A 22,206-nucleotide genomic window follows, 5' to 3' on the forward strand; every position below is an offset into this window, starting at 1 on the left:
AAAAACAAAAAAGATGCAAAAGGCATTTTAAAAAGAAAAACTGAATTCAAAATAGATGAAAGTCATTTTAGGGAGAAAACAGAGTATTATTTTTTTTAAGATAAACTGAATTTGATAGAGGTAAGGGTCAGATATGCAGAATTCAATTTATAATAAAAGAGAACATCAACTATTTAGGGACATCATGATCTGGGGCAAAAAACAAAAAACACGAAACACTAATGTAAGCCCAAAGGGATGTCTTTCTACGGTCTGCTGGTCATTTCAGAACTTTACAAATGTAATGGTCAGTTCATTAGAAAGGAAAAGATTACTAAAAAAATTAATTGTAAGCCAGGTGTGGTGGTGCATGCCTGCAATCCTAGCACTTTGGGAGGCTGAGGCAAAAGGAATGCTGTAAGTTCAGGGCCAGCCTGGACTACATAGTGAGTTCAAGGCCAACCTGAACTATATATGGAGACTCTATCTCAAACAAAAGATAAAAAAATAAATTTTATAGTTTTACATGTATTTAAAAAATATACAAATATCAAAACCATAGATTAAAAATTTCTTATTAAAAAAATAACACTAATGTATCACAACTAAGTATTTTTCCTTGAGTCAGTAGAGTGTGCCTCTTTAGAGAACATAACCAGTCCACAAGAATGCACAGCTGTCATAACTGTTTAAATTTTGCCAATCTGCTAATTCAACACACCGTCAATATGCGCGCGCGCACATGTGTGTGTGTGTGTGTGTGTGTGTGGTATCAGGGGTAGAATCCAACATGTTCTAGCACTGAGCTCTACCCTCAGCCTTTTTTTTTTTTGGTACCAGGGATCAAACTCAGGGCCTTGTGCTTGCTAGGCAGGCGCCAGAACCACTGAACTAAAAGCCCGGCCCTATTCTCAGCTCTTTTGCAAATTTTCTTTTGGAGACAGCATTTCACTCAGTTGCCCACGCTGGCCTCCAACTTGTGGTTTTCCTGCCTCAGCCTCCTAAGTAGCTGGGACTACAGGTGTGTACCACCATGCTCAGCATAAATCTGTTTTTTTTTTTTTTTTGGTACCGGAGATCGAACTCGGGTCCTTGCGCTTGCGAGGCAGGTGGTGGAACCACTGAGCTAAATCCCTGGCAGCATGAATCTGCTTTTTGAGCCACAAGGCCAGACGCTGGTAGAACAAAGCTGAGCCCCAAAGATGTCTCCGAGGCACAGGCATGGGCAGAGGCAGGCTTTTCTGCTCCTACACAAAAGGCTGGGAGAGCACTCCCAAGCACAAGCCCAAGGGGCCCCTCACTGCTCAGGTTTTGCTACTGTGCCTCTTAGGTTTTCTGCCACGTTCAAGTTCTGGGTTTTTGTCTGTAAAAAGCAAATCTGTCTGCATTTCTATCTATCTAAAGATCTATTCGAATGATACAAGTTATAAATAAAACTCAAAATACTTACCCGATGGAAGAATTTCTCTAATCTTTCTTTCAGGAGCTTGACGCCTCCACCTTCCATGGCTTTCAGAAATGTCCCATTAAAAAGCTAATGGTGTAAAACATTGGGGAAGGAAATAAATTTCCTATGTCTCTCTATTACTTAGTGAAACAAGTTCTTCCTATCAACCCTTCAGAAGTCACGGCCAATCTAAGAGATACAAACTTTCTTATATATTGTTAAGGGTTAACACCTGACCCTAAACCTCAGCACAGTTACTTAATTCAGGTTATTAACTTCCCCTTCTTTTCAAATAGTTTTCTATATTACATGAGGAAGCTCAAGTTATAAATGAAATTACGCCAATAATCACACTGTTAAGTGAGACTGTCATTTTTAAGAAACCACTAGTTGTTCTCAACAAATTTATTTATTTATTTATTTACTCACTTACTTTTGATTTATTTATTTTCTGGTACCGGGGATCAAACTCTGGTCCTTGCGCTTGCGCAGCAGGTGGCAAAAACCACTGAGCTAACTCTCTGGCCCCTCAGCAAATTTATTTGAGACAGAGTCTTGCTATGCTGCTCAGGCTGGTCTTGAATTCCCCGGCTCAAGCAATCCTACTGCCCCAGCCCCCCAAATAACTAGGACTGCAGGGCTTTGCCATCACACTCAGCTAGTTTTTAAAAATGTCAACTAATATCTAAAGTAACAATCACTTAAGGACTCACTTGTTCACAAACAGATATTTTTCCCAGTACAAGACCAGGAGAAGAGAAGGGGGTTCAGTACTTATGGAATAAATTATTGCACACAAACTTCACTACCTGTTTCAAAGGCCCCATTGCTTTCTCTCCTAAAACAGATACACAGGAATTTTGTAGCCTAAGAATTATTTTAAAGCAATTTTCAGCCCTGTAAATGGGGAACTGGAGCAAAGTCAAAAATAATGTCATGCCGCTTCCAGGCCGCCATACCACCACCCTCAGCAGTGAGGAAGAGAGCTGCCCCCAGCACAGAGGAGGATCCTTCCAGGCCATTGAACCACCACCTCCAGTGCTGAGGAGGTGAGCCGCGCAGGTGCCAGCAGCAGCCCCCAAACACATTGAAATGAGAAGACATGAAAACAAGTCTCAAAACCAGACTTCCACATCACCTAAGGCAACCTCAGAGGGCAATGAGATGGAACAATCTGACACTCAATCACCTGGACTCCCTGAACTAGCAACAAAAGAGGATCTGGAAAAAACGTAATCAGAAATAATTTCTAAGATAACAGCAGAGATTGTGCCCATAGTGCAAGACATGATTAATAAATCTAGAGAGGACACAGATAAAAGATATAGGAGGTGAGGAACATGATGGAATCCCAACATAGGCAACAAATGGAATCCATAAAACAGATGCAAACAGATTTCCAGGAGATTAAAAACTCCCTCAAAAGTCTACGAATCAGAATGAGTCAATGAGAGGACAGAATTTCAGATATAGAAGATAAGATTGCAATTAGTGACCAGGAAAAGAAAACTTTCTTTAAAATAGTAAGGGACCGTGAGAAACAGTCCAGCAGCTGCTAAATGATGCAAAGAAGAATAACATAAGACTGATCGGAGATAATGAAGAAACAGGAAAGAGTGCAGATGACATAAAAAAACTATTCACAGAAGTGATGGCAGAAAACTTCCCAAGCAGGGGAAAAGAACTTGACATACAGATAAGGGAGGCATATAGGATTCCAATTAGCCTTGATCAAAAAAATCTACACATGATTCCTCCAGCTTGCTCCACCAGCTTGTGACCAAGACAGGGTGAAGAAGACCCCCCCCCCCCAGACATGCCCACCAGCCGCCAGCTTGGCTGAGTGGGGCCAAGCAGGGCCGAGTGGGGCTGAGCAGTTGCAGGCTGACTGGGACCTGATTCCTCCATCTTGCTCCACCAGCTTCCGACCAAGACAGAGTGAGGAGGACCCCCCGGGACATGCCCACCAGCCACCAGCTTGGCTGCATGGGTGCCTCCAACAACAGCACCCCCCCCCCCCCCCCCGCACCTCTGGCCTTTTGGCTGTGCAGCTACTTGGTTCCACACTGCAGAGGAACAGGGGGACATAAAAGCCATTGTCCTGAGCTGCAGAAGTGAACAACAGAGAGAGGGCCTCTCTCAGGCTCCGTGATGAAACCAAGCCCACTGGAAAAGTGAAGAGAATCTCTGCAATAAAGGCACAACAGACCACTGTGCTTGGTAAGTTGGAGGGATCATCACCTCCCATTGGAACCTGGACTTTCTTCAGGGGAAAGGCAGATGAAACCTGCAGTAGAACCTTGCAGAGTTCAACCCTGCAGAAGGACAGGGAGCTCAACTTGGAATTTGCAGCCAGAAATCTGCCTGAATCTCATGGGTCTGTGACTAGCTTACTGAGACTCATTGACTTGTAACTGCACACTGCTGCCCACGTTGTCTATTGTGACAGCAGAGACATACCCTGAAGGAGGCCCTTCATTTTTAAAGGTGATAGATTAATAACTACCACAAATTGTCATTCTCTAAGATGTATTTGATGGTTTGGTGTTGCTGATTGTATCACTTGGGCTGAGGTGTTGTGATTGATCTAATCAGTTGTCCTTCCAGGTATAATGAAAATGAGATAGCCTCAGAAACATTAGAGACTCAAAACCTAAAGACCAGCTATTTCTGGAAGACACCTCTGAGAAGCAATCATTCCATAAGGATTCTAAATACATCAACAAAGATACTTACAATAAGCAACTTTAAAATATCAACCCAGGAACTAAACCAAGGACAGTACCAAAAACAAAAATGGGAAGACATTTAAGCAAGTCACAAACTGAGACTTCCACCCCACAAAAGGCAAATTCTGGGCGAAATGAGGTGGAAAAGTCTGATAATCAACCACCTGGACACCCTGAACTGATAGCACAGGAAGTAACAAAACAGATGAATGAGGCTCTAGAAAAATTCAAAACAGAAATAATCTCCCAGATAACTACAGAGATGGTGAGCAGAGTTAAAGACACGATTAGAGGCTCTGGAATAGAAACTGATTAAAAAATAGATGAGCTCAGAAACATGCTGGAAGCCATGAATGCCCAGCATAAGGAAGAAATGGAAACCATGATAGCCCAACATAAGAAAGAAATGAAATCAATGAAACAGATTCAAACAGATATTCAGGAGATTAAAAACTCCACTGAAAGCATACAGAGCAGACTAAGAGAATCTGAAGATAGAATATCAGATATAGAAGACAGGATTGCGATAAAGGACCATGAAAACAGAGATTTCTTAAAAATAGTAAGAGACCATGAGAAATCAATTCAGCAGCTGCTAGATGATGCAAACAAGAATAATATAAGACTGATAGGATTCCATGAAAAAACAGGAGAAAGTACAATTGACATAAAAAAAACTGTTCACAGACTAGTAGAAAACTCCCTAGACAGAGGTGGAGAATTGGACATACAGATAAGTGAGACATATAGAACTCCAACTAGCCACGATCAAAACAAATCTACACCTAGACATATAATAGTCAAGATCCCAGAAACCCAACAGAAGAACAAAATCTTACAGGCAGTTAGAGAAAAGAAACAAATCACCTATAAAGGAAAGCCCATCAGAATCACGGCAGACTTCTCAACACAAAACCTCAAATCAAGGAGAGCCTGGAGTGAAGTATTTTGAGCCCTGAAAGACAATAACTTCCAACCTCGACTGTTGTATCCTGAAAAATTATCTTTCAAAATCGATGGGGAAATCAGATACTTCCATGACAAAGAACACCTGAGAAATTGCATGAACACCAAACCAGCCTCCAAACAATTCTAAGCAGTATTCTAGAAAAAGGCAATGAAGGTCACAGCTCCATAAGGCTCAACAGAGGGAAGCCACAAAGCAAGGTAAGAAACTAAAGGGCAAGGGGGAAAAAGAAAGAAGAGCCAAGAACAGTAAAACATCATGACAAGGATGAGTCAATATCTATCAATTGTAACTATTAATGTTAATGGTCTCAATTCACCAATCAAAAGAAGTAGACTAAGGGCCGGGGACTTAGCTCAGTGGTTTCGCTGCCTGCTGTGCAAGCGCAAGGACCTGAGTTTGCTTGATCCCCAGTACCAAAAAAAAAAAAAAAAAAAGTAGACTGACAGAATGGATTAAGAAGCAAAACCCAGCAACGTGCTGTATACAAGAAACACACCTAACTAAAAAAGAAATTCATGGACTGAAAGTAAAAGGATGGAAACGGCTCTCCACTTGACAGGAACCCAGAAAAAAGCAGGTGTAGCAATCTTATTTGCAGACAAAGTAGATTTCAACAAAAACTAATTAAGAGAGACAAAGATAGTCACTATATCCTTGTGAAGGGAACAATCCAAGAGGAAGAGATGACAATCCTAAATATCTATGCACTAAATACGAATGCCGCCAACTATACAAAACAAATATTAATGGACATGAAAAACCAAATAAGCACTAATACAATTGTAGTGGGGGCCTCAACACCCCACTATCACAAATAGACAGATCATCTAGACAAAAAATTAACAATGAAATTCTAGAACTGAACCAAGCTACTGAACAAATGGACTTAATAGATATTTACAGAGTGTTCCACCCCACAAAATCAGAATACACATTCTTTTCAGCTGCACATGGGTCATTCTCCAAAATAGATCACATGCTACCTTACAGGACATGTCTAAGTCAATGTAAAAGAATTGAAATTACCCTCTGTATATTATCAGACCATAGTGCAATAAAATTGGAGATCAATAACATGAGAAACTGCAAAACTCCCACAAACACCTGGAAATTGACTAACACCCTCCTGAACAACCAATGGGTCACAGAGGAAATTAAAGAAGAAATTAGATAGCTTCTACAAGTAAATGATAATGCCAGTACACCATACAGGAATCTATGGGACACAATGAAAGCAGCTCTACACGGAAAAGTCATAGTAGTGAATGCCCATATTAGGAAAACAGAGAGAACTCTGATAAATAACCTAATGCAGAACCTCAAACTCCTAGAAAAATAAGAGAATAACAAACCCAAAGCTCGCACAAGAGAGGAAATTATAAAGATCAGAGCAGAAATCAATGCAATGGAGACTAAGAAAACTATACAAAAAAATTAATGAATCAAAGAGTTGGTTTTTGAAAGAATAAAATCAATAAACCTTTAGCCAACCTTATCAAAAAAAAGGAAAGACTCAAATCCATGCAATTAAGAATGAAAAAGGGGACGTCACAACAGACCCAGCAGAAATGCAGAGGATCATCAATACCTACTTCGAGAACCTGTACTCTAATAAAATGGAAAACACAGAAGAAATGGACAGATTCTTAGATACATATGAATTGCCAAAGTTAAGTGAACAAGATATAGAAATTCTAAACACCCAATTCTAAACAATGAGGGAAACTGAAAATGTAATAAAAAATTTACCAACAAAGAAAAGCCCAGGTCCTGATGGCTTCACTGCTGAATTCTACAAGACATTTAAAGAAGTAACTCCATTACTCTTTAAGCTCATCAAGGAAATTAAAAGGGAATCAAGGTTTCCAAATTCATTCTTAGAAGCAAGTGTTACTTTGATTCCAAAACTAGGGAAAGACCCAACCCAAAAAGATAACTACAGGCCAATTTCCCTAAAGAACATAGATGCAAAAATCCTCAACAAGATACTGGCAAACAGAATACAGAGGGTCATCAAGAAGATCATACACCCTGACCAAGTTGGATTTATCCCAGGGATGCAAGGATGGTTCAATATTTGTAAATCAATAAATGTAATACACTATATTAACAGAGTCAAGGACAAAAACCATATGATCATCTCAATAGATGCAGAACAGGCATTTGACAAAATCCAACACCCATTCATGATAAAAACGCCACAGAAAATTGGAATAGAAGGTCTTTATTTCAACCTGATTAAGGCTATCTATGAAAAACCAACAGCGAACATCATACTAAATGGTCAAAAACTGAAAACTTTCATGCTAAAATCAGGAACAAGACAAGAATGCCCACTATCACCACTCCTGTTCAATATAGTTCTGGAAACATTAGCCACAGCAATTAGAAGAGAAAAAAATAAAAGGAATAAAGATAGGAAAGGAAGAAGTTAAACTGTCATTATTTGATGATGATATGATACTTCACATAGAAGACCCAAAAAACTCTACCAAAAGACTTCTAGACTTAATTGACAGATTCAGTAGAGTAGCTGGATATAAGGTCAACACTCAAAAAATAATAGCCTTCTTATACACAAATAACAGGCTCACTGAGAGAGAAATTCAGGAAACAATTCCTTTTACAATAGCATCCAAAAAAATGAAATATCTAGGAATCAATCTAACAAAGGAAGCAAAAGACCTCTACACTGAAAACTACAGCACCCTGAAAAAGGAGATCAAGGAGGATATAAGAAAATGGAAAGACATCCCTTGTTCCTGGGTAGGAAGAACCAATATAGTGAAAATGGCCATACTTCTAAAACTAATATATAGATTTAATGCAATGCTGATTGAAATTCTAACAATATACTTCACAGAACTAGAGAAAACAATCCAAAAATTCATCTGGAACCAGGAGAGACCTAAAATAGCAAAAGCAATTCTGGGCAACAAAGACATGGCTGCGGGTATCACAATCCCCAACCTGAAGCTATACTACAAAGCTACTGTGATAAAAACATCATCATACTGGCAAAGAAACAGATCCAAGTATCAGTGGAATAGATTAGAAGATGCAGAAACAACTTCAGACATACTCAGCCACCTCATCTTTGACAAAGGAGCCAACCACCATCATTGGAGGAAAGATAGCTCATTTAATAAATGGTGTTGGAAAAACTGGATTTCAACCGCCAGAGATTAAAACTAGACCCATGTCTATCACCATGCACTGAACTAAGATCAAAGTGGATTAAAGATCTACATATTAGGACAGGAACACAAAACTTGCTGGAAGATAAGTTAGGTAGAACTCTTGAAGATATTGGCATAGGAAAAGACTTTATGAACAAAACCTCAATAGCACGGGAACTAGCAGAAAGAATCAACAACTGGGATTTCATCTTATTAAAAAACTTCTGCACTGCAAGAGAAACCACCAACAGAGCTAACAGACAACCTACAATGTGGGAAAAAGGTTTTAGCAGCTATAACTCAGACAAAGGGCTACTATCTAGAATATATAAAGAACTGCAAAAAATCAGACCCCCCCAAATTCAAAGACCCAATTCAAAAATGGCATCTGAAATGAACAGACATTTCTCAAAGAAGTAAAAGCAGCAAATAAATGTATGAAAAAATGCTCAACAATCACTGGTCATTCAAGAGATGCAGATGTAAACAACACTGAGATTCCACCTCACCCCAGAAAGAATGGCTGCTATCAAGAAATCAACCAATAACAAATACTGGCAGGGGTGTGGAGAGAAAGGAACCCTCCTCCATTGTCGGTGGGAGTGCAGACTGGTACAACCACTATGGAAATCAGTGTGGAGATACCTCAAAGAACTAGGGCTGGAGGTCCTATTTGACTCAGCTATTCCCCTGCTGGGTATCTTCCCAAAAGAATTAAAAGAATCTTACCGCAGCAATATATGTGCACCCATGTTTATAGCGGCACCGTGTGTAATAGCTAAAGCTTGGAAACAGCCCAAGTGCCCATCAACTGGAAACTGGATAGAGAAGATGTGCTTTTTTAATAAAATGGAGTAGTACTCAGCCATAAAGAATGAGAAACTAGCGTCATTGATAGCTAAATGGATGCATATTGAGGCCATACTCTGAAGTGAAATGAATAGGACACATATGTGTAAATACCAAATAGTTTCTGTAGTGTGAGAAACTGAAAGTGCAAATAAGGATTAAAAGGATTAATAACTAATAATTGATACTTTGAAATAGGAAAAGGTCCAATGGGGTAGGGGTGGTGGGAGAAGATGGGAAAAGAAAGAATGGAAAAGAAAAATTAAGAGAAAAGAAAAAAATGGGAATGAAGTCTATGTAAATAGGGAAGGGTGGAGGGGGTGAAGGGTGCACAGGTAATAGGGAAAAAGTAAGAACCAAGAAACATCATGTACAGGTACAAGCACCCAATGATAAATGTAAACGTATTGTATACTTAAAATGTACCAATAAAAGAATTTAAGCAAAAACAAAAAAACAAAAAAACCCCACTACACACAGGCATATAATAGTTAAGATTTCAGAAACCCAAAAGAAAAAAAATTCTACAAGCAGTTAGAGAAAAGAAACAAATCACATACAAAGGAAAGTTCATCAAAATCACAGCAGACTTCTCAACACAAACCCTCAAGGCAAGAAGAGCTTGGAGTGATGCATTTCAAGCCCTAAAGGAAAACAGCCTCCAACCCAGATTGATGTACCCTGAAAAACTATCTTTCAAAATTGATGGAGAAGTAAGATACTTTCATGACAAAGAGCACCTTAGGAACTTCATGAATACCAAACCGGCACTCCAAAAAATTTTAGACAATACCCTGGTAAAAAACAACAAGGATCACAACCCCAGGAAGCCCAGCAGAATGAATCCATCTGGCATGACAAGAAATTAAACATAAAGGGGGAGAATCCAACAACAAAAAAAAGTCATGACAATGATAAGTCAATATGTATCAGTTATAACCATCAATGTCTCAATTCACCAATCAAAAGAAATAGACTGGCACAATGGGTCAAGAAGCAAGATCCAACAATATGCTGCATACAAGAAACACACTTAACTCAAAAAGAAACTCACAGACTGAAAGTTAAAGGGTGGAAAACAATACTGCATGCGACAGGAACCTGAAAAAAAGCAGGAGTAGCTATCCTCTTTGCAGATCAAGTGGATTTCAAACCAACATTGATTAAGGGCGACAAAGGACTCTACATCCTTGAAAGGGAACAATCCAAGAGGAAGAGATAGCAATCATAAATATCTATGCACCAAACACTAGTGCGCCCAACTACAAAAAAATACTAATGGACATGAAAAATCATATAAGCATTAATACAATAGTAGTGGGAGAACTCAATAGCCCACTGTCACAAATAGATAGATCAACTAGACTAAAAACAAGCAATGAAATACTAGAACTCAATCAAACTCTTGAACAAATGAACTTAACAGATGTTTACAGAGTGTTCACCCCACAAAATCAGAATACACATTCTTTTCAGCTGCACATGGGTCGGTCTCCAAAATAGACCACATACTCGCTCACAGAACATGTTTAAGTAAGTGCAAAGGAACTGAAGTTATCCCCTGTATATTATCAGACCACAGTGTGATGAAATTGGACATCAATAGCAAAAGAAACTGCAAGAATTTCATAAACACGTGGAAATTGAACATCACACTTCTGAATAACCAATGGGTCACAGAGGAAATTAAAGAAATCAGACAGTGCCTACAATTAAATGACAATGACAATACAATATATCAGAATCTATGGGACACAAAGAAAGCAGTCTTACGAGGGAAATTTACAGCAGTGAATACTCATATTAGGAAAACAGAGTGAGCCCAAATAAACAACCTGACGCTGAACTTTAAGCTTCTAGAAAAAGAAGAGTAGGACAACCCCAAAGCTCATACAAGGGAGGAAATTATAAAGATCAGAGCAGAAATCAATGCAATGGAGACTAAGAGAATGATACAAAAAAATCAATGAAGCCAAGAGTTGGTTCTTTGAAAGAATCAACAAAATTGACACACCCTTAGCCAACCTTATGAGAAAAAGGAAAGAAAAGGCCCAAATCCATGCAATTAGGAATGAAAAGGGTGAAACTACAACAGACCCAGCAGGAATCCAGAGGCTCATCAATACCTACTTCCAGAACCTATATGCCAATAAGATGGAAAACACAGAGAAATGGACAGATTCCTAGATACGTATGAATTACCAAAGTTGAACAAAGAAGACCTCAAAATTCTAAACAACCCAATATCAACCAATGAAATTGAAAATGTAATTAAAAACTTACTAAGAAAAGCCCGGGTCCTGATGGTTTCACTGCCGAATTCTACAAGACATTTAGAAAGGAACTACTGCCACTACTGTTTAAACTCTTCAATGAAATTGAAAGGGAAGCAATACTCCTGAATTCATTCCTGGAAGCAAGCATCACCTTGATCCCCAAAGCAGAGAAGGACCCAACCAAAAAAGAGAACTACAGGCCAATTTCACTAATGAACATAAATGCAAAAATCCTTAATAAGATACTGGCAAATAGGGCCAGGGATTTAGCTCAGTGGTTTCACCGCCTGCTGCACAAGCATAAGGACCCCAGTTCAATCCCTGGGACAAAAAAAAGACACTGGCAAATAGAATGCAGATCATCAAGAAGATCATGCACCTTGACCAAGTGGGATTCATTGTTGGGAGCAATGTTACATAATTCTGGGGAAAAATCATTTGGTTAGCCTAGTTCTCTTGCCTACAGCCCAGCTACAGAATAACTCCAGTTTGGCCTCTGGTCACAACTGAGACTTCAGTGATCCAGTGATGCTGTGGTTCTCCAGGACAAGAAACATCCTGGAGAACAAACCTCTGCTCAGTTCCTCGTTGTTCTTGGACTGTTAACATCTTGTTTACCCAAGATGTACTGAACTCTCTGCAAGCCTTTTGTTACACCTTGTTTATCCCAATGTGAACTATGGAGCTCTCTGCAAGTCATTTGTTACGAGGTACTGAATAAAAGGTGTGGTAAGCTGGGGGCTTTTGTCTTTGCTGCCCAGAGCAGCACTGATCAGACCCAAAGCTCAGCTTCTTCTCAGTCTCATTTTTCTGCCTTTCCTGTAATTCGCTGTGTGCTGCCGTGGGTCACAGGAGACCAGGACTAACTGCAGAGGTTCTGGTAACGTTCCTTTCCCTGTTCCCTACATTTGGCGCCCAACGTGGATGTGAATCGGATCCACAAGTGAACTCGCCTGTGAGACAAACTTGGAGTAAGAGAGACAGCACACGGATCTCCCAGGACGATTTCCAGACTTGGATGAGGGACACTGGTGGTAAGTGTGTCCAGCTGGGGGTAATTTTCTACCTTTGCTGAGTTATAACTATGGGTCACTCTCTGTCAACAGAACAGCGTAACTTTGCCAAATTACTTAAGTCGCTGTAAAGCAAGCTATGTACCCAGTACCTAAGGGTGCTGTGATAGATTTGTTAAAAGACATGCAAATGTATGTCCCATCTTTTCCCCAGGAAGGGACAACTAACTTAATAGCATGGGAACGTGTAGGTACCACTCTCTGCGAGGCTCGGCGAAGGGGTGATCGTCTCTCCCCCCCGAACGCTCCCCACTTGGGCCTTAGTCCACTCTGCTCTCAAATTCTCTCAGTCAGTTCAGGAAACCTCAGCTACCCCTCCCCGCACCCGCCCTTCTGTTCAGGCTTCCCCTTGTTCGGCTTCTTCTCCGGTTTGCTTTCATCTCACTGCGGCTTCTGCTCCATCGCCACCGCGTGCTGAGGAAGACGCTAACTCTCTAGCCCCTCAGCCATCTCGCAGAGGTCCAGCTCCCCTCTTGTGAAGCCCTCTCCTGGGGCCACTCCCTATCGCCGTGCCCTGCAAAAGGCTGTGACATCAGGCAAGGCAGTGGAAGACCCTCTGTGCTTTCCTGTCTCAGTTTTGCCTGATCCTGACAACTCAGAGGTGGACATGTATGTTCATGCCTCTTTTGATTTTAACATCCTAAAGGACCTCAGGCAGAGCGTGCTAACTAATGGTGTCCAAAGACCCCATACAGTGGGTTTGTTGGACAATGTACTTCAGACTTATTCTCTGGTTCCTCATGATGCTTTTCACCTTGTGAAAACGTGCCTATCCCCTGCTCAGTATCTCCACTTTGAGGTGGAACTGCGTTCTTTAATCAGGGAACAGGCTCATAAGAATGCTCAGGGAGATGCTCAGTCGAGAGAAGTTACTATCGACATGTTATTGGGCACAGGTGACTTTTCGGATTTAAGCAGGCAGGCCTGTTGCCCAGCATTACTCTTCCGCCAGCTAGAGGACCTCCTGCGGAGGGCTTGGATTTCTGTGCCAGCTGAGGATGCGCCGATGAAATCTTTTACTCAAATCACGCAAGGGCCGGTGGAAACTTACACAGAATTTGTAGCAAGATTACAACAAACTGTTAGGAGACAGATTTCTAATTCCCAGGCAGCAGACATCCTGATCTTACAGCTAGCCTATGAAAATGCTAATATGGATTGCAAACAAGCAATAAATCCTGTTCGTTCCTCTGAAGATCTTCGAGCATATATTAAGGTATGCCAGAATATTGGGTCTCCTTTATACAATTTGGCTCTGATGGCTCAAGCCATCTCCCAACATTTACGCGGTACACACAGTGATGTAAAATGTTTTAAATGTGGAAAAATGGGGCATCTCAGAAAAAACTGCAAAATAAAAGTGGCTTTACAAGCTGACCCAGAGCCACTGAGTCAGGCATCCAGAGAAAATAAGTTACCGCCTGGCCTTTGGCCTCGATGCCGAAAAGGCATTCACTGAGCTAAAGATTGCCACTCCAAATATGATAAGGATGGCACACTGCTGCTGGGAAATGGAAATCGAGCCCTTCCCCGGGCTCGGGAAACACAATAGGGGATCAGGGCCAGGGGGGCCCAGTCCCCCTGAGTCAGCGGTACCCGATTCAGACCCGTGCACAAGTACAAAATCAGACAGCATGGGTGTCCGGAGGGACATTTCTTCCCTCGTCAGGGGAACACTGGGGAGCTCAGGAATAGATCTTTCTGCTGCTCAGAGAGTTCAGCTGCTGGGAGGTGAGACTCTGGTATCTGTCCCCACAGAAATTCATGGACCCCCACCCCCCGGAACCACTGGTTTGCTACTTGGAAAATCCTCTCTAACTTTGAAAGGCATTACTGTTATTCCAGCTATTGTTGATTCTGATTGTACCTCGGAATTGTGTGTTCCTGTTAGTTCCACAGGACTCTGGGTCATAGAACAAGGAGATTATATTGCACAATTGTTGCTCTTGCCTAAACCACAATTAAATAATGTTAGCCTTAAAAATTCCCGAGAGGATCCTCAGCTAGAAATTCCTCAAGGGATTTATTTCACCCAAGAGATTTCCAAAAACTGCCCCATGTGCAAAATTAAATTGAATGGCAAATTCCTTACGGGATTGATAGACACAGGTGCGGATGTGTCCGTGATTGGTACATGTTTTTGGCCATCATCTTGGGGGAAAAAACCAACTAAAACATCTCTGGTAGGCCTTGGTGCCCCCCAACAAGTTTTACAAAGCTCCATTCCTCTACCTTATGAAGGGCCTGATGGTCAATTGGGATATATTTCTCCTTACATAGCTCCCATACCTGTAAACTTATGGGGCAGAGATTTGTTGGAAGAATGGAGAATTGTAGTGACTACTTTGCCCCCTGAAACTTCACCGGGCCACCAGATGATGTCTAAAATGGGATATGAACCAGGAAAAGGATTGGGCAAGCAACTTCAGGGAACAACACAGCCTATAGAACAGAAACAAAAAATATCGCTTTGGAATTGGATATGATCAAAATTTTTAGTTGGGGCTATTGAAGTTTCTCCACCCAAGGCAGCCTTGCCTTTACAATGGAAATCAAATGATCCCATTTGGGTTAATCAATGGCCCCTGCCACAGGAGAAACTAACCATTCTACAACAACTCATATTAGAACAAGTTAACAAGGGGCATTTAGAACCACCTGTGAGCCCTTGGAACACACCTATCTTGGTTATTCCTAAAAGGTCAGGCAACTGGCGTTTGCTCCAGGACTTACGTACAGTTAATGCAAGCCTCATTCCAATGGGGGCACTGCAACCTGGCTTACCAAACCCAGTGGCAATCCCCCAGAAGTGGCCGCTTATAATTATAGATTTAAAAGACTGCTTCTTTAACATTCCTTTGTGGCCAAGTGACCAGGCTCGATTTGCCTTTTTGGTACCTAGCATGCATTTTAAAGAAGAAGAAAACAAGAAGCATCCTGGAGAACAAACCTCTGCTCAGTTCCTCGTTGTTCTTGGACTGTTAACATCTTGTTTACCCGAGATGTACTGAACTCTCTGCAAGCCTTTTGTTACACCTTGTTTATCCCAATGTGAACTATGGAACTCTCTGCAAGTCATTTGTTACGAGGTACTGAATAAAAGGTGTGGTAAGCTGGGGGCTTTTGTCTTTGCCGCCCAGAGCAGCACTGATCAGACCCAAAGCTCAGCTTCTTCTCAGTCTCATTTTTCTGCCTTTCCTGTAATTCACTGTGTGCTGCCGTGGCTCGCAGGAGACCAGGACTAACTGCAGAGGTTCTGGTAATGTCCCCTTCCCCTGTTCCCTACAATTCATCCCAGGGATGCAGTGATGGTTCAACAGATGCAAATCAATGAATGTAATATACCAATTAATAGAGCCAAGGACAAAAACCATATGATCATCTCAATAGATGCAGCAAAAGCATTTGACAAAATCCAACATGCATTTATGATAAAAACCCTACAAAAAATTGGAATAGATGGTCTCTACCTCACTCTGATAAAAGCCATCTATGAAAAACCAACAGCCAATATTATACTAAATGGTCAAAAACTGAAATCCTTCACACTAAAATCAAGAACAAGACAAAGATGTCCACTATCACCACTCCTGTTCAATACAGTTTTGGAAACATTAGCCATGGCAATTAGACAAGAGAAAGAAATAAAAGGAATAAAAATAGGAAATGAAGAAGTCAAATTGTCATTATTTGCAGGTGACATGATACTCTATATAGAAGACCCCAAGAACTCCACCAAAAGTCTTCTAGACTTAACCAAATTCAGCAAACTAGCTGGATACAAGGTCAACACACAAAAATCAATAGCTTTCCTCTACACGAATAACAGACTCACTGAGACAGAAATAGGGAAGACAATTCCTTTCACAATAGCATCCAGAAAACTGAAATACCTACGAATCAATCTAACAAAAGAAATCAAAGACCTCTTCTCTGAAAACCATAGCACTCTGAAAAGAGAGACTGAAGATGCTATCAGCAAATGGAAAGATATCCCCTGCTTCTGGGTAGGAAGAATCAACACAGTGAAAATGGCCATACTTCCAAAACTGCTATATAGATTCAATCCAATCCCAATTGAAATTCCAGCAGTATACTTCATGGACCTTGACAAAACAATCCAAAAATTCATTGGGAACAAGAAGAAACCTAGAATAGCAAAAGCAATTCTAGGCAACAGAGACATGGCAGGGGGTATAACAACCCCAACATGAAAGTATACTACAAATCTACTGTGATAAAAACAGCACGGTACTGGCAAAGAAACAGACCTGAGGACCAGTGGAACAGATTAGCAAGATGCAGAAACAACTCCAGACACAGTCACCTCATCTTCGACAAAGGAGCCAAACACCCTCACTGGAGGAAAGATAGCCTCTTTAATAAATGGTGCTGGAGGGCCAAGGATTTAGCTCAGTGGTTCCGGTGCCTGCCTTGCAATCACAAGGTCTCGAGTTCGATTCCTGGTACCAAACAAACAAACGGTGCTGGAAAAATTGGGTTTCAACTTGCCAAAGATTAAAACTAGATCTATATCTCTCATCATGCACTAAACTAAAATCGACATGAATTAAAGATCTAAATATTAAAACAGAAGGGCTAAACCGGCTGGGACAGAGGCTAGGTAGAACTCCTGAAGACACTGGTGTAGGAAAAGATTTTATGAACAAAACCTCCGTTGCCCATGAACTAGCACAATCAACAAGTGGGATCTCTGATTAAAAAGCTTCTGCACAGCAAGAGAAACCACCAGCAGTGTGAAGGGACAACCCACAATGTGGGAAAAAATCTTCACCTGCTCTTCCTCAGACAAAGGTCTACTATCTCGAATCTATAAAGAACTTAAAAAGATCAGACCTCCAAAATTTAAAGACCCAATCCGAAAATGGGCATCTGAAATGAACAGACATTTCTCAGACAAAGAAGTAGAAATAGCAAATAAATGCATGAAAATATGTTCAATATCACTGGTCATTCGCGAGATGAAAATGAAAACAATGCTGAGATTCCACCTCATCCCAGAAACTATGGCTAATATCACGAAATCAACCAATAACAAATGCTGGCAGGGCTGTGGGGAAAGAGGAACCCTGCTCCACTGCTGGTGGGAGTGTAGACTGGTGCAACCGCTGTGGAAATCAGTATGGAGATACCTCAAAGAACTAGGACTGGAAGTCCCATTTGACCCTGCTATTCCCCTGCTGGGGATCTTCCCCAAAGAATTAAAAGAATCATACCACAGTGATATATGTGCACCCATGTTCATAGCAGCACAATTTGTAATAGCTAAAACTTGGAAGCAGCCCAACTGCTTATCAACTGGAGACTGGATAAAGAAAATGTGTTTTTAAAAAAATAAAATGGAGTACTACTCAGCCATAAAAAACAAGAAAATAGAGACATTTATAGCTAAATGGATGCTCACTGAGGCGATATTCTTAAGTGAAATTAGGATACACATATGTAAATATTGAATAGTTTCTCTACTGTGACAAACTGAAAGTGTAAATAAGGACTAAAAGGTATAATAATGTGAAATAGGAAGAAAAGGGGGGAAGGGGAAGTGGGAGGGTAGGGGAAAGGAAAGAAGGGAATGGAATATGAGAAAATGAAAAAGTGAAAACAAAAGTCTTTGCAAATAGGGAGGGATGGAGGGGTTGAAGGGAGGGCAGGGGAATGGGGAAAAAATAAGAACCAAGACAGACTATGTAAAGGTGCAAATTTCCAATGATGAATGTCATTATATTGTATACCTAAAATGTACCAATAAAATTATTAAAAAAAAAAAAGAAATGTCATCCTTACCTTGTACATGCTGTAGCACTGCTGCAGCACTGAGCTGTAGACCTTGTCCTGTGGACAACAAGAAAAGAGTACAGGCATCAAATCAAGAGAAAGTATTATCTCCTATGAACAGCAAAGGTACACTGACTACTGGCAAAACAATATAATCATTATAAGTGTGGTCCTACAATAGTGTGAAAGGAAAGAGGTATTTAAATTCACATGTACAAACCAGTAAGCTTAATTTTGGAAGAGCGTCACACACAGATGATCGGTGGAAGGTATTAGTGAGACAGGGTGCACATACAGTTTTAAAAGACCATGTTAATTTATAATTTAAACAATAAACAAAGGTTTCCTCCTGTGGAACCCACGAAATGTCTGTAAAATGCACTGAGTTTAAATCTGACTAAGTCATTCAACATATTCAATAATACATTTTTTCTAAAAATATAAAATAAATAATGACACTTTACCAACAGCTCCTCCTCTTGGTATTCAACAATTGGTTTTCCATCCTTACTTTGTTTTTCAATTATAGGATTCCGAACTACCTAAAAAGTTGATTGAGTTGAAATTATACGACGAATTGATTACACATGTCTTTAATTTTGCCTTAATTTTTAAAAACCTGGGGCTGGGGCTGGAGCTCAGTGAGAATGCTTGTCAAGCACGTGCATCCAAATCACTAACCTCATAAAAACGATAACTAAAATTAAATTTGAAAATATAATTTCTTAAAACAGCCCCAAGAACAAATATACCAAACAGGAATTTGATTTTAAAATAGCAGCCAATTTTACTGTAATTTGACTTTGATGCGATAGCCAGGAGACTTTCTTAAATTCCTAACCGTAAACACCACCCATAATTCTGCTACGCAACTTCAAAAAGATACACTGTGTATGGGGTCTGGGATTTAGCTCAGTGGTTTCGCCGCCTGCTGCACAAGCGCAAGGACCCGAGTTCGATCCCCGGTACCAAAAAAAAAAAAAGAAAAAAAAAGATATACTGTGTATGTAAATACCATGACCATCCAGAAATTTTCTTCCGGTTCATTGAAGAATTGTCTATTCTTCTGTGTATGTAAAGATTTTGCAGGTTTTGATGGACTAAAGGTCCTAAAAATGGTAAAAGAATGTACTTGGAATACTTCTCCAGTATAAGTCACAAGAATTCACCAAGCTCTACAAAAGCACACTTAAAAGAATTACCTTGTAAACTGTACAATAGCTTCACATAAGCCAACATTCCTAATCTTTTCATTCTTTTCTACTTCATTTGGATGATAAAACAAAATTTTATTCTCCTCCTAAAGTACGAAGAAACAGAGCACATTAACATCAGCATTATTTCACTTTAGTTGTTGAAAATGCTAAGTTTAACACTGACTTCTCCAGGTCATACGTGCCAACAACAAAACTCCAACAATCCTTTTTATAAAAACAGGAATTATCTTCTCATCATTGAGTAAAAACTGCCCACCAGTCTGAAAGGCAACTGTGATAGTCACTAAGCCACATTTCTCATTTCCTCTCAAGTAGTACTATATAATTTTAATGAAAATCTCTGATTTCTTTCCTTGGGCTAATTTGTACCGAACCAACGCTTATTAAGAAATAAGCATGTGTCCACATGCATAAGAATACAACTTCCTGAAACTTAAATCCAGCTGGTAGCCAGGCTTGGTGGTGCAAATCTATAATCCCAGCACTCCGGGAGGGTGAAGCACCAGGACTTCAAGTCTGAGTACAGCCTGGGCATTTGTTTAAGCTTCTGTCTCAAAATTAAAAATAAAAAAGAGCAAGGGAATGTAGCTCCATGCAAAGGCCCTAAGTTCAATCCCCAGCAACACAAAAATAAATAATTTTCTTTAAAATTTAAAAATCCAGCTGTTTTGTGACCATTTGGACTGACAGCCCTTTAATACGACTGTGATTTGCTGGTAACAAGCACAGTTCTGGACACCTTTTGAGGAAGTCACCATACTCACTTCAGAACAAACAATTCCAGTAGTTTATTATTAATTTTGGGGGGGAAAAAAACGTTCCTGTGTATCCTCCAAGTTTGCATTAGTTTAGGGCCACAATTCAGCACTCTGGTTCCACACTTCTAAGTCAGACTCCCAATAACAAAGACAAGTTCAAAAAACAATTTTTTCCCCGGTACTCAACCCAGTGTCTTCGCAATGAGCTGAGCTACCCTCCCATACCTTAAAAATTTTTTTTCAAATTCCTAATCTTGAGACAGGGTCTCACTAAATAGCCCAAGCTGGGCTGGAACTTGCATTCCTGCTGCAACCCCCCACAGTCCTGGGATTAAAGGGGTGCGCCACCACGCCCGGGTGACAAGTCCAATTTTAATTCTCCAGAATTGCCACAAAGCGAAAGGAGACTCGACCTGCGCGGAGCGATTCACCTGCCGCAGCTTCCCTCGGTGGACAGGCACCGATCCGGAAACTGAAACGTGCTGCCGACGTCACTAGGTCCCTGCGTACCCCGGCCCGGCGCACACCTGGCACACAGCAGGCTCGATCAGTGCCCTTGAGGTGGTCAGAATGGCAGGGACCACCACGCCGGCGCACCCCCGGCTCCTGGGGACTGACGCTCGCCGGTCGCCCCTAGCTCTCCTCGCCCGCCACCTGACGCCCGAGCGCAGCCCCCTCTCCGTACCTCTCCCTCGCGTGGGCCAAAGTGGGGGTTGTAGATAAAGAAGCTCAGCAGCGCCGGCGGGAACTGCTTCTCCTGGGATGCCCAGGACCCAGTGCCCGCCCCAGCCGCTGCCGCCATCCCGGCCCGGCCCCCTACTTGGGAGCCTCCCTCTGCCTGCCCAGAGACAGCAGCTGTGAGCAGACTGCACTTCCTCCTCGCTAGCTGTCAGACCGGAAGTGGTCGCTGCTGGCCCGGAAGGAGATTCCACTGCGCGGCGTCTCCTTTTGACACGTCCGGGTGGGTCAGGTTCCCATATGATTTCTGGACTGTGGGGTTTCTTATGGAATACATTCACGTTCAGGTGAAGGTGAAATTTATTGTTATTGACTCCAGGATTTCTGTCATCGCTAAAGGCTAGGGCTACGAGTTTCAAGGAAAAATGCAACAGATACAGTTTTTTGTTTTGTTTTGTTTTTTGGGGAGGGGGTGAAAATACAAACGAAGACCTGGCTTGTAAATGAACACATTTAGGGGTGAATGTGGTTACAGCCTGGTGCTGGGACCATCACATCATTTCTACAGCGACCCTATCAGACCGCAGTGGCTGCTGGATCAAAACCATCCCGGTAGAGTTTGTGCCTAACCTGCTTTCTCCAGCTGTGTGCGCAGCAGAGACCGAATCAGTCGTGGCCTTCACCCCATGGTTCCCATTCCCAAACCTTGACGCCCCTGGGATTACCTTAGCCTTTGAGTTGTGTGGATTGTGACACAGTTGGAAGGGCTTGTTGTATCCCATATTGGGAGCTCACGCCCTTAGAGCAGACCACTCGGCCAACTGCAAGAAGACCTTGGTTTAGGATAAATAGTGTCATGAAATTTAGAAAGACCACTTCCCTCGTGCAATCTCATTGACGTGGCTTAGGGAGGCAATGCATTGAAATGTGGACATGAGACAGATCTGGGTACACATCCTATCTCTGTCACTTAATAAGTGTAAGACCTGGGATCAATCATGTAGCCTCTCTCCAGTTGCTCTATTCAATCGGATTATGAATGTACATCAAGTGTCCAGCATGCAATCATTGTTCCACAAATGATTGCTACTTCTCCTTGCTCTTGACTTAACCAGCTAGTATACTCTAAGTGCATGAAATCCTGCAATGAGAAGTACGTGTTTTGGCATTAATGCAATAATTTAAAAAATACTAAGATCAGAGAACTCTCTTTTACACGTTTTATTTCTCAAAAGTCTTTAGGGGACTTCTAATA

General features: G+C 41.2%; 1 protein-coding gene across 2 annotated transcripts in view; it reads right to left on the minus strand.

Moving 5' to 3' along the window:
- Positions 1 to 21,187, minus strand: part of Ccz1 (CCZ1 vacuolar protein trafficking and biogenesis associated) — a 50,824-nt gene extending 29,637 nt beyond the window's left edge. Inside the window, exons 1-6 of one of the 2 annotated variants that reach the window (XM_004840464.3) lie at positions 20,959 to 21,187; positions 19,501 to 19,598; positions 19,314 to 19,407; positions 18,763 to 18,840; positions 18,308 to 18,355; positions 1,430 to 1,513 (exon numbers count right to left, since the gene is read on the minus strand). In XM_004840464.3, coding sequence (XP_004840521.1) covers positions 1,430 to 1,513; positions 18,308 to 18,355; positions 18,763 to 18,840; positions 19,314 to 19,407; positions 19,501 to 19,598; positions 20,959 to 21,075 — 519 coding nt within the window. In that variant the 5' untranslated portion in view covers positions 21,076 to 21,187. The remainder of the gene's footprint in view (positions 1 to 1,429; positions 1,514 to 18,307; positions 18,356 to 18,762; positions 18,841 to 19,313; positions 19,408 to 19,500; positions 19,599 to 20,958) is intronic. The other variant, XM_087195872.1, reaches the window with a different exon arrangement.
- Between the last annotated feature and the right edge of the window lie 1,019 nt (positions 21,188 to 22,206).

Source organism: Heterocephalus glaber, unplaced genomic scaffold, assembly GCF_053883595.1.
Source record: "Heterocephalus glaber isolate CG9 unplaced genomic scaffold, H.glaber_assembly_v1.0 deba00001610, whole genome shotgun sequence".
In the NCBI taxonomy this organism is placed as follows: Eukaryota; Metazoa; Chordata; class Mammalia; order Rodentia; family Bathyergidae; genus Heterocephalus; species Heterocephalus glaber.